Consider the following 13742-nt stretch of genomic DNA (forward strand, 5'->3'; position numbering starts at 1 on the left):
GGGATGGAGGAGAGTGGGAAGACGGATTTTCATTTTTGTTGCATTCAAAAGCTCAACTTTGGTGAAATCCGACTTGTGAATTTGTATTCTAAAAAGAAATTTGACGAAATATTAATCTGAATATAAAAGTCTATCATATAGCACTTAAATAGACTAATCATATCTCAAATAAAAGCTCTCAGTCTCAGAAATGCAACCGTGCAGTTTATTTTGTTGCCCTAATACCACAGTTTGAAAGATTTTCAAAAGAATCAGAAAGTGAAATATGATATTTATAAGACATCAAATACCAATGTCTCTTTTATGCACCGATCACTGTTGCTGTAAGCCCCAAACAGCTAAAAATATCTGCTCTTACCTTACGCAGTTTTCTTAAAAATTAGCAATTTTTTTCCTTGTCTGTGAGCTTGCTTGTGTGAATAATCCAATGTATCTTAGATGTCCAGAACAAAATATATGATCCAGCAGGGAAAGCATGCTAAACAAATCAACGAAAATATATGTTATCGACTACTGATGATAACATGTTATACATCATCGCAAAGGGGAGGGTTTCAGCTTTCTAATGACACCTAGATTGAGCTTCTAGTCCACTCACAGGCCAATATTCGATGAAACAATGGGGGTGGTGCTTGAACTGAAAATTAGACTGAATGTCTATGGACAAGCTCAACCGTGAGGGATAAAATGTGTTAGAGCACGCCTACATTTCAGATCAGCATTTAGTGATGGAAGGTGATAGAGAAAAAATGTTTCGAGTACTTGCTGTCATCTAGTGGAATAAAATAAGACTACTTGGAGGGAGACGGAGTGAACAGAACCATCAGAAAGATTAATCATAAAATTGTAAACATACCAAATATTATTTATGAGTCTTTTTAAAAAAGGGGTTTCTGAAAAAATGAGACCAATTTTTGGCAATTAGTCCACAGTATGTGTAAATGGTGGGCTTTTAAATTTATATGTGAAACCTTGGTGTGCTAGGTGCAGTAAAACAGACCAAATCTTTTCTACAAATCTATCATTAGTCAATGTCCAAGGAACCATGGCCAAATGCTTTTAACACAACCTTCATAATTAATTCACAATCACAGTCTCTCTTTCTGCCATTGCACCCTCATTTCACAGTCCAGCTCCAAACCTCATCTCAGTTCCTATTAATTCTTTCCGGTTTTTCTGTTTTTTTGGCTACAACCCCGAGGTAGAACAGAGCGATATATGTGTGTGTGTGTGTGTGTGTGTGTGTCTGGCCGAGCCTGGTACTAAAACACAGCAGCTGCACTTTTTGCCATGTTTGAATCAAAAGGAATGTCTTCAAAGATCAGCATCCAGTGATCACCAGCACCGCTCAACACGGCCAACTCGCACCCAGCAGGGAGTCTAATAATCGTTAAACCTGAGGAAATTCTGTAAGAAGAGCTAGAGATTTTCAGTCAAATGCAATCATGTTACAGTTCAGCAGAAAGTTTGTGAGACTACAGTGAAGAAATAGTCACCGCAGGAGTTTTGAAGGTACCCATACACCGCTGAAAGTTCATAACGCAAGATCTCTTTGCACGCTGGAGTACTGCAGTGTGGGCCAGTCCTCGCCAGCCTAATGTACCAGGAGTGCAGAGAGTTTAAAGGTGCTGTAAGCAATTTTTTTCATGGAAAGGTATCCAAAAAATTTTCCTACTACCTGAAAGATATTAATGAAATAAGTCTCATGAGATATCACACCAGTTTCTGTGACAGCACTAGACTAAAGTGCAAACAGCAAACAAAAATGTGTCCGCGGGACGCAGTCAGTGGTGCATTCTGCCAGTCAATCATTTAGCACTTTCTCATAGTATTGCAGCGAATTATTGAGGCTTAAAGGAATAGTTCACCCAAAAATGAAAATTCTCTCATTATTCAATTACCCTGATGCCATCCCAGATATGTATGACTGTATTTCTACAGCAGAACACAAATTAAGATTTTTAGAAGAAGATAGAGCTCTGTTAGGTCCTTATAATAGAAGTGCATGGATGCCAGCACTTTGACGGTCCAAAAGTTATATTTAGGCAGCAAAAAGTAATCCACACAACTCCAGTCGATCAATGAATGTCTTTTGAAGCAAATCTATATGTTTGTGTAAAAAATAAATTGATAATTAAAATATTATTAACTTTTAAAAAGCACTTCCTGTCAGCAGCTGATGCGAAGTGTTACGTAAGTGCCATTGCGCCTCCGGTGAGTAAAAACAATTTAATTATCGACTTGATTCTTACATAAACCTATCAGTTTGTGTCAGAAGACATTCATTGATCGACTGGAGTCGGATGGATTACTTTATTGCTGCCTAAATGTGACTTTTGGACCATCAATGTGCTGGCGAACTTTTGGGTGAACTGTTCCTTTATTGCCATATTTATGCCATGTTGTTCATAACAGTTGTCAGTTGAGGATGCTATTTTGAAGTTGTTGTTTTTGACAACCATTTCTGGACATGTCAGTCTCAATAAAGCTAATTTGGTATCTTTGAAGTGCGGGGTTTTGTGGCTAATCCAATGGCTCAGCTTGTGGAAATTCCAGAACAGCTAAAATTGCTTACAGCACCTTTACAAAGAGGACCAGACAAGAAAAAAAAAAACATTTTCTGACATACTACCCATACTGCAGTATGTAGGATGAAGCCTAAGCGTACTGTGCATATCTATGACATACTCAACCTTATCTGCTAAAATGTGCTGTATACACTGCATGGAATTCAGTATCTTTTTACTGATATATTTTTGAGATATAACTGGACATCACTTGTTGCAAATAGTTTCACACAGGCTACCATTCTTTTTAGAAATAGTGTGCAGTGTACAGCACTTAAAAGTATAAAAGTTTTATTTTTTTAATTAGAAAAGCATTTCATACATAAATGTAAGAAATGCAACATTAGACACTAAAACTCCACATTGAACCCTGGACAATGGAGTGATTTGCTATAAAGGAAGGATGTCAGATAAGCAATGAGAAGCCTCCGCCTTGTCAGTTAACATCCTGAACCAAAGAGGATTGATCAGTGAAAGCTTTTTTTTTCCAGTGACACAGTCTGGTGCCGGTGCAGAATATGGCCAAACAGGAAGTGCAGGGAGGGAAATCCTGCAGCGTTGCAGTAGGGAAGGAAAAGAAGAGAAAGAATGAGTGAGTGAGGGGAAGTCGCAGAGGCCAAGGCTAAGGCTGCATTTACTCATGGTCACCAGTCTACTGTGAGAGGGAGAATGAGAGGGATTCGAGAGGAAAGTAGGCCATGTGGAAAAATAGAATTGTAACGACCCATCTCTCGATCGTTTTTCTGCCACTGTGCTCTGCCTTCAGCTCCTATTTCCCCTCCAAACCAGCAGAAAGTTCAATAGGCAAACTATGTGGAATGTATTTGGGATTTTCCATGTAAAAAAGAATCAAACCCTGAAGGCATCTCCAATCAGGGAATCAACTTACCTCTCAACAGAACAGAACTAGATGTTCTATTTTCTGAAGACAATGTTGTGCAAAAGTGACAGCCACAATCCTAGGGTGTTGTGGATAGTTGCCAAGGCATTGCTAAGATGTTCTGAGTGGGGGGTTTTTTCTCCCCTTTTCTCTCCAATTTGGAATGCCCAATTCCCAATTCGCTCTATGTTCTCATGGTGGCGTAGTGATGCCTCAATCCGGGTGGCGGGGGATGAATCTCAGTTGCCTCCACGTCTGAGACCATTAATCTGCTTATCATGTGGCATGTTGAGCGCATTACCGTGGAGACATAGCGTGTGTGGAGGCTTCACTTTATTCTCCACGGCATCCACACACAACATTATATGCGAACCGAGGAGGTTATTCCTACCGACCCTTCCAAGCAACCGGGCCAATTTGGTTGCTTAGTAGACCTGGATTCGAACTCGCAACTCCAGGGGTGGTAGTTAGCGTCTTTACTCGCTGAGCTACCCAGGCCCCCCCTGAGTGTTTTTAGCATATTGCTATGTGGTCAAAAGAGCTCACCTCCAAGTCTATATGAAATTGTGGACACGTTTTCAATATAAGTCTTCAGTTTTATTTTTGCCTGATTTATAGTCCTCCTGGCAAACCTGGCATAAGTCTGATCACTTAGGCTGCATTTACACTGCAAGGTTTAATGCACAAATCCAATCTTTTGACCATACTGTATTACATTTTTTGTCCCCATTTACATTAACTTAAGACAACCGACTGTGTTTACATTAATTACCAACCAAGATGCACTAGGCTGTCTGTCAGCACTATTTAGTGTTGTTTTAGTAGTAGTTCTAATGAGTGTTTAGCATGAACACCAACGAACATGCCTTTATTTTACATGCCATTTTTCTTATAAATATTTATATACATCACAAAAATTGCCTACAATTAAAGGAGAAGACGATTTACAGGCAAGAATCCCATGCAAGCATTCTTTCACCAACCTGAGCACTATCAAATGATGATTTTAAAACAGAGCCCGCTGTCAGTCGTCACCAATATAGGTAATTAATAGCTGCGTTTCCACTATCGGGCCAAATGAGGGCGTGCTAGTGCGTGCCAGGGCCAGTTGCGTTCCCACTGCCACCTCGGTGCTTCCTCAGGGCCAATGGCCAATTGCCTTTGACTCACCGATTACCCTTGGGCCAAACAAGGCCAACTGGGGATTGAGGCAGGGTCAATGTCAAAGGCATAGTTTCGCTGAGTCAGGTCAGAGGTTTCAGTGCCAAGATCGCTAAACTTGCAGGTTGTGTATCCAGCAAACAGTAGAGGTTCAGGAAAAATAATAAAATTGCAGGCACAGTACAAATTCGTTAAAATGCACAATGGACAAAGTCGTGCCCAAAGATCATGGTTTGAGATCATGCATGGTGTGCTGAGACATTGTCCCGCTGTTAGTGGAGAGACCACTTAGGACACCATGTCAGTTACAGCCGGTGAGTTGTCAACACTAACTTCTCTTGCTAGCTAGCTATGTTTACAAACTATATAAAATCAGTATTCTAGATTACTAGATAACATGATACCTCAACTTGAGCTTCACTCTTGCTTGTGAAATGGGCGGGGTGTGTGACATTAGCACCAGGGTGGCATATTGATGGCGTGTTTTAGGGCAGCGCTGCGAGGCTATTGGCTGAATGGTGGAAAAGCAGATCGATTTTGGACTCATGGCTCGAGGTCCGAGGCTATTGGCCCCGGCTGGCCAATTGATAGCCCTGGCTCGCACTGGCCCAATAGTAGAAAAGCGGCAAATCATACTGGTTAATCCTTTATTCCAAAAAGAAGTTTAAATGCTCCATAAAGTGTACATCAATTCAAAATGTTCCTGTGCAGGTGGTTATATCTGATCTGTGTCAGATGTGAGTAAAAAAATCTGATTTTTTGTGACACTGTAAATGCAGCCTTAGAAAAGTAAATTTACACCTTACTTCAACAAGCATGATTTTATCATTCATGTCCTGCAATCATGCAGGAGTTATGCCCCAAGGTTTAATGCTTAGGGTTAGGGGTTTGTTCAAATCCCCAGCCCAAAGTATGAGCAAGAGTAATAGGTACTTTCCTTTAGCAAGCACCACTAACAAGCTTTTAAAATGCCAGACACAACATACACTACAGTTCAAAAGTTTAGGGTCACTTACTCATTCTTTATTTTTTTTCACATTTCAGATTAATAGTAACGTCATCACAACTATGGAATAATAGAAATGGAAATATGGGAATTATGTTGTAACTAAACAAATTCAAAATAAAATCAAAATTATGTTATATTTTAGCATCTTCAAAGTGGCCACACTTTGCCTAGATTTTGCAGATCATTAAGATCATGAGAAACATTTCAGTCAAGTGACACTAAACTTTTGAATGGTAGTGTACCTGTATAAAAATATTTGCTATGACAAGTACTGTATGCTGATTAGACTAAGAACACTAGAACAACTGCAGGGTGTTTACAGCACAAACAAAGAAACTGACAGAGGAGGCTACCTTCCAAATTGCCACTTCCTCTGGTTCGCTAGAGGAAAAGGACACACACAAACACACTTTGTGAAACCAGTGTTTGTGTGTGTTTGAGGGTCACTGGGAGCAGGCAGCACAGGGTGATTAGGCCAAAGGCCAATAAAACAGAGTGAGGAGAATGCATGGGTGGGGTGTAACCATCAGACAAAGCCAAGTGGCAAGATTGGATTGCATTAAGGCCCTTTCCCACTGCAGAACTAAACTAAAGCCTGTTTTAGGTACTTATACTCAGAACTACCGGTACTACTTTTTGTTGCTTTCGTCAGAGACTATTTAGCAGAGGCAGGCCACTTCTATTAAAATGAATGGGAGAAATTGGGCCACACAACCGTCAACAGATGTAGAAAAGAAGTACAGGTAAAAGAGCCAATTACCTTTTACATACAGACATCACCTGTAAATCAACATGCATGCATGAGCATTAGCTATACAAGCCGGGATAATTGTTAGCATAATCTGTGGTAAAGCAGCACAATTTATGATACCAGTGTTGTCAGATTTTGCTGCTGATTTGAAATATGTCCTTCTATTGTAATCTTGACCAATCGTTTTGGAGATTTCTGCAGAACCGCAGCAAACGAGGACGGAATTGCAGAATTAGCAACCTCAGTTAAGATACATTTATGTTCTATTTAACTTGTCAGATAAGATAGGAAGTTTCTGTAATATGGACCCAGGGCAACCACTGCTTTGAAAGTTCTTTCAACATGACATTGACTATACTCAAACCTCAAATACCTACGATGAGCACTTAAAATAAAAAACAAGCTTTTTCGTGATAAATTGCACAATTAAACCATAAAATATAGAATTCAGAACATTTAAAATGATAAACAACGAATTGAGGGGGGGATATTTTAATTTTAGGCCCTACACAGATGAACCCATTGTCTATTTCATGAAGCATCTTATTCGTGTAACCCCATACACCCCTCTCCTTGCATGTTCCCAGGATATACATTTCTGTCTTCTTGAGTGACAGCAAACCACAGGCCGGGACCAGAGCTGTGGCCATTTCTGCCCATCTGAAGTCTGCTTTGGTTTGTATATCACTGTGCTTCCTGAATGTTTTTTTGTTTTTTTGACTCATGGTTCAGTCACATTCTCATTTTAGGCACCAGCCGGTCTTAGATATCCTGCTTTTGTCTCTTCAGTTAACTCTTTGGTCTAATGGTCTAATAGCCACCACCCTCTCATAAACAGACGTGCACTAACATTCAGAGTCCCCTGAATTATTGAATCCCTGGATCATGTGTCTAACTCTGATTTCAGCAAGGTGACACCTTCAACAAGCCACCAAATCCACATTTCTCCTCCTATTCTCATGAATCTGCCACAAGTGACGCAACTGAAAGCCATACAAGAATGTTAAAAAACATAAACATATATTTCAAGCGTGACAGCTCAAGTTTCACTGCAAACAGCAGAGGAAGGTGACAATGGTAAAGTCTGGTAATAACATATGGAACTCAAAGAATACTGACAGGTAGAAGAAAGGTTAAAGCTGAAATCTGTAACTTTTTCAGTGTTGAAATACTTTCTTTTATGCAAGCTTAATATGCAGAGACAACTACAGTTGTAAATATGAGCAAAGAAGGCTATGAAAAAAAAATCTCCATTGTTTATCCTTTTGATCTCATTCAAAAAAATAAAAAAAAAATCGTATTTTTAATTTAAGTAAAACAATTGAAACGGGAGAAATATCTCATTATTAAATAAATATTTTTCTCCAAAACGCATTGGCCATAATTACTGGCACCCTTTACTTTTTGCAACCTCCCATTGCCAAGATAACATCTCTGAGTCTTCACCAACACACTCTCACGGCGAAATCATCAGGATTTGTAGGACTTTTCTAAATTTGGCTAATACGTATGATATCGTGCGACTTCACGCGTTTTAATTCCTACGACTTTCACTACAGCCAATGACGTCGCTGGACATTGTTTCCATCTAATACGAGACAATTACTTGCTTCTGTCACACACAACAGCTTCCTATCATGTTTAAACATGAGTTTATGCGAACAACATCATGCGAGACCATACGAAACAGCCAACTCGTAAATTATATACGACTTTTCGTGAGACCGTGTTGGTCTTCTCTTATAATGCCTAATGAGGTTGGAGAACACCTGGCAAGGGATCTGATGCCATTCCTCCATACAGAATCTCTACAGATCCTTCAAATTCAGAGGTCCATGTTGGTGGACTCTCCTCTTCAGTTCACCCCACAAATTTTCTATGGGTTTCAGGACAGGGGACTGGCAAGACCATGGCAGTACCTCGATTTTTTTTTGGTCAGTGAACCATTTTTGTGTTGATTTTGATGTTTGTTTTGGATCATTGTCCTGCTGGAAGATCCAACCAGGGCCCATTGTAAACTTTCTGGCAGAGGTAAGATTTATCTGTTGGTATTTGATAAGAGTCTGTGATGCCATGTATCCGAACAAGATGTCCAGGAGCTGTGGCAGAAAAACAGCCACACAACATTAAAGATTCAGCATCCACATTTAACCGTGGGTATTGGGTACTTCATTTCTGTGTGCGCCAAACCCATCTCTGGTGTTTGCTGCCAAAAATCTCTTTTTTTTTTTGGTTTCATCTGACCATAGAACCTGGTCGCATTTGAAGTTCCAGTAGTGTCTGGCAAACTGAAGATGCTTGAGTTTGTTGTTGGATGAGAGCAGAGGCTTTTTTTTCTTGAAACCCTCCCAAACAACTTGTGGTGATGTAGGTGACTTTCTAAACCCAAGACCCAACTAATTTCTTCAATTCTCCAGCTGTGATCCTTGGAGATTCTTTGGCTACTTGAACCATCCTCCTCACTGTGCATGGAGACAATATAGACACATGTCCTTTTCCACACCGATTCTTCAGATCTCCAGTTGATTGGACATTTTAATTATTGCCCTGATGGTGAAATTAGTATTTTCAATGCTTTGGCTATTTTATTATAGCCACTTCCCATTTTGTGAAGCTCAACAACCTTTTGCCGCACATCAGAACTATATTCTTTAGTCTAACCCACAGTGATTGATTAAGGGAATTTGGCCTGTGTGTTACCTCATATTTATACCACTGTGAAACAGAAAGTCATGGCTAAACAATTTCATGTTCCTAGTCACCCAGGTGCACTAAAAATTTTTAAATATGAATGGGAATATCCTTCAGACATACACTACCGGTCAAAAGTTTTGAAACACTTGACCGAAATGTTTCTCATGATCTTAAAAATCTTTTGATCTGAAGGCGTATGCTTAAATGTTTTAAATTAGTTTTGTAGACAAAAATATAATTGTGCCACCATATAAATTTATTTCATTATAAAACTAAGATATAATAAAAATAAAAATAAAAGTTTTTGAAATTGATGACTTGGACCGAATAATAAAGAAAAGCAGTCAATAAGTGCCCAACATAGATGGGAACACCTTCAATACTGTTTAAAAAGCATCCCAGGGTGATACCTCAAGAAGTTGGTTGAGAAAATGTCAAGAGTACATGTCTGCAAATTCTAGGCAAAGGGTGACTACTTTGAAAATGCTAAAATATAACACGGTTTTGATTTATTTAGAATTTTGTTTAGTCACACCATAATTCCCATAGTTCCATTTATGTTATTCCATAGTTTTGATGACTTTACTATTATTCTAAATGTGAAGAAAAAAAATTATAATAAAGAATAAGTGTTTCAAAACTTTTGACCGGTAGTGCATTTTACTCATAAGAATTTCTAGGGGTGCCAATAATTGTGGCCAACGTGTTTTGGAGAAAAATATTTATTTAATAATAAGATATTTCCCCTCTTTCAATTATTTTCCTTCAATTAAAGGTTAATTATATCTCCCTAATCAAACACACCTGATTCAACTTGTCAGCTCCTTAGTGGAGACTCCAAGACCTAAATTGGGTGTGTCAGAAAAGGGAGATATACAAAAAGTGCAGTGTTGGGGGGCCTCCAGGAACAGGGTTGGGAACCACTGGGTTAGATTTTTGTGATTTTTTTGAATTAAAGATCAAAAGGATAAACAATGCAGATTTTTTTTTTCACAGCCTTCTTTGCTCATATTTAACAAGGGTGCCAATATTTTTGGCCACCACTGTATTAGTAAGCCATTCATAGGTTAATTTTCTCTGAAACTGTGAACACTGTGTTTCTGTTGCAGTATGATAATTGCTGTTTGTTTTGAGTGACCCGCTTAGACCCACCCCAACAATGTTACTCAACCAATGGCGTGAGTTGGGGGCAGGACTATCTCTTTGTTTGACCAACGGCAGATGGAGGGGTGGATTTAGAAACCTGTTTTATAAACAAAGTTTATTTTTGCAATTCCGTTTGGTGGCACTAGTGTCGGAGATATTACATACTTCAAGAGATAGTTCACCCAGAAATTAAAATTCTCTCATCATTTACTCACCCTCATGCCATCCCAGATGTATGATTTCTTTCTTCTGCCGAACACAAATGAGGATTTTTTTAGAAGAATAGTTCAGCTCTGAAGGTCCATACAATGCAAGTGAATGGTGATCAGGCCTTTAAAACTCCATAAAGCAGATAAACTCAGCATAAACATAATCCACCAGACTTCAGTGGTTTAATTAATGTCTTCTGAAGCAATCCCATTGGTTTTGGGTGAGAACAGACCAAAATATGACTCCTTTTTCATTGTACATCTTGCCATTGCAGTCTCTAGCCACAATCATGATTTCAAGCTCAATTACACTCCTAGTGCTTGACACATGCGCAGAGCGCTAGATGCCGCTATAGGAAGTGTAATCATGAACAGCAAGGAGACTGCTGTCAAGATGTACAGTGAAAAAGGAGCTATATTTGGATCTGTTCTCAACCAAAAACAACTGGATCACTTCAGAAGACATTTAACCACTGTCATATGGATTGTGTTTATGCAAAGGCCTGATCCCCATTCGCTTGCACTGAATAGACCTACAGAGCTGAGATATTCTTCAAAAAAAATCTTCATTTGTGTTCAGCAGAAGAAAGAAAGTCATACACATCTGGGATGGCATGAGGGTGAGTAAATGATGAGAGAGTTTTCATTTTTAGGTGAACTATCCCTTTAAGCTTTAATGCTCTGAAAACCATCATGTGATATTAAATATAAAGAAATACTTAAAATTAATATACTTTCTATTTCAGAGACAGTGCACTGGCTCAATAATGGATGAATTTTTGAAGAATAAAAAGAAAAACATGAGGGTTTACGTAAAACAAAAAAAAAAACAAAAAAAAAAAAAATATATATATATATATATAAAAATAATAAATGGTATTTGAGTTGATATGACATGGCAGAATAATTGCACATCTAAACATTAGCCAGCATAAAACAAAGGTGACATAAACGTCCAATTGAGAGTCAGTGGGGCATATAAAGTTAAATCTATTGACCTTTGACAAAGCTGGCCTGGGAAGAAAAGTGGAAGGCTGTCTGCGTCAATGCATAGAGAATACATATAAATAGAATAAAAGAAGGAAGTTAAGGGCTGCTCGAGTTTGCTGCCCTTCATGAGACTCATTCATTCATCAAAATAAAACAACTCCCTTGGCAACCACTTTGAATATTCTGTAGGCTAATGTGGGTGTAATGGCACGATTAATTAAGCTTGATTTACCATGCTCTCTGAGAAGGCAAGAGAGACAGCACTCTAGCTCATATTAGTCCAGTTGTTTCAAAAGTGTTTTATTGGCGGAACGTCAGTCAAAGAAATGTAAACATTAATTTGAATAGCCAAGCAATTTTCCCGAGAGAGAGGAACAAGATGCATTAGTACAAAAGCAATTGAGCTTCTGTGTTTGTGGGTTTTGTTGGAGGTACTTACATGAGGAAAACCTTACTCATTTAGCAAAAATAAGCAAATTTCTACTTATATATGTCTGAATGTCCACAAAATGGGCTTCTTATGCTGTCCCCAGGTCCCTAGAGAAAAGCATTTCATTACAATAATCAATAATTAAGAGCTTGTTTTCATCAGGGCTGCATCACAGATGCTCCCCAAGTCAACTGACATCACTCACTCTCTTTCTTCTATACCCATCATGGTCAATTTGATTTGAGGTATTCATATTTCAGAGAGCCACTGTCATAGGAAGTACACAAACAACCCTTCTGAGGCCCTCAAGGGTGCTGGATGCTGTGCATCTGAACACAATTCTCAACTGATCCAGGACACCATGGGCAAGTGGACAAGCTTGGACAGCGGTGAAATGCTGGACGAGCTGGGACAGTAGTGGGCAACTGGATCAAATTGGACAGAAATGAATCTAAAAACTCCTTTTAAATGTAGATCACTGTAAAACACTGCCTGCAATTCTGGAGATCCTCTGCACTGTCACAAACCCCTGGAAAAAAAGACTCACCATATAGGCTACCTCCAGTGTCCTTGGACACCTGAGAATGAATAAATTATACCAAATATCGCAAGTATACAACTAGGCTCTACAAATGTAAACAATGTAACAAACCGGTTACCTTTATATCTCTCCAGCACATCCTCATACGCCTGTGCGAACTCCTTCTCCTGGGAGTGATTCGCCGGCAGTAAGCCGGGTATGTAGCCGGCCATAGTGTCTCTCACTCCGGCTGGCCGAATCACAGCGGTCCGCTGACTGAGTAATCCAGTACGGTGGGTCTCGCTCGTCCCACAACAGCTGTCAAGTCCCGTTTGCGTTGAATATCCACAGTGGATATCGACTTATCCACGTTTCAATATCTTTCTTCACGTATTATATTGTATCTGACGTGACGATAAATTAATATTTATATAAATCTCGTGAACAAAGCTACTTTGGACCGGTGGTTCCTAAAATGTGCCAACAAAACTAGATTAGATAAAAGTACGTGTCTATCTATTATTAATGTAAACATTCCTTAAACGTCTCAAACGGTTTAAATTTAAATGCAATACTAAATAAACCCATCTTTCATTGGTTTAAATCCCTACTGTCATCGTATTTAAAGTCCAGTGTAGCGCGTGCGGGCCGGTGACTGGGTTTATATGTGTGCGCTTCTCAAGTGGGTGTGGGTGTGTGTCTATGTGCGGTGGGCGGTCTGTTCGGCTCCTTCCAAAAACAGATATAAAGCTTCAGCGAAGCGGTATCCGGACAGCGGGTCTCATATTCCTTTGTCGGTGCGGACTTAAACCTTCGGTTGCTTTGCCTTTCCCCCCTCAATGCAGCTCAATGTAATGGCCGCTTGTATAATCACACGGCGTGCGTCTGCGACTATTTCACTCCTCCCTCTCTTTTCCCCAGTGCGAATGGGGTTCATGTTTCTCTGTTCTTCCCGCAGTGCCTGCGCTCTCCTCCTCCATCCCTCCCTTCTTTCCACGGCCACGCCAGGCAATATAGATCTGTTCAGCTTGTAGTCCAAAAACCTGTAAGTCTAATTCGCCATGGGTTACCTCTGGATTTTCCTATGGGTTTTTATAATGGGGTTTTTGGATTCATGTGTATGGTCTGTGGTAAACATTACTTGACGACACGTGGACGTTTTGTTCTACGACATAAATTACACACAGTCATACCATAAACGTGATTTTTTTAAGCCGTATTGAGTTACATACTTAAAAAAAAAAAAACGCCGGCTTCAAAATTCACGTTTGAGGTATGACTGTGTGTAATTAATTTTTTAGAACAAAACATCCACGTATCATCAAGTCATGTTTACCACAGACCTTATTTTACACATAAGTTCAAAAACCCCATTATAAAAACCC

The 13742-nt window shown here is 39.4% G+C and overlaps 1 protein-coding gene across 1 annotated transcript in view; it reads right to left on the reverse strand.

Annotated features, from left to right (window-relative positions):
* macf1a (microtubule actin crosslinking factor 1a) overlaps positions 1 to 13237 on the reverse strand; it is a 217384-nt gene extending 204147 nt beyond the window's left edge. The window contains exon 1 of the mRNA XM_051670235.1: positions 12497 to 13237. Coding sequence (XP_051526195.1) covers positions 12497 to 12590 — 94 coding nt within the window. The 5' untranslated portion in view covers positions 12591 to 13237. The remainder of the gene's footprint in view (positions 1 to 12496) is intronic.
* Positions 13238 to 13742: the final 505 nt, after the last annotated feature.

Source organism: Myxocyprinus asiaticus, chromosome 34 (assembly GCF_019703515.2).
Source record: "Myxocyprinus asiaticus isolate MX2 ecotype Aquarium Trade chromosome 34, UBuf_Myxa_2, whole genome shotgun sequence".
Lineage (NCBI taxonomy): Eukaryota > Metazoa > Chordata > Actinopteri > Cypriniformes > Catostomidae > Myxocyprinus > Myxocyprinus asiaticus.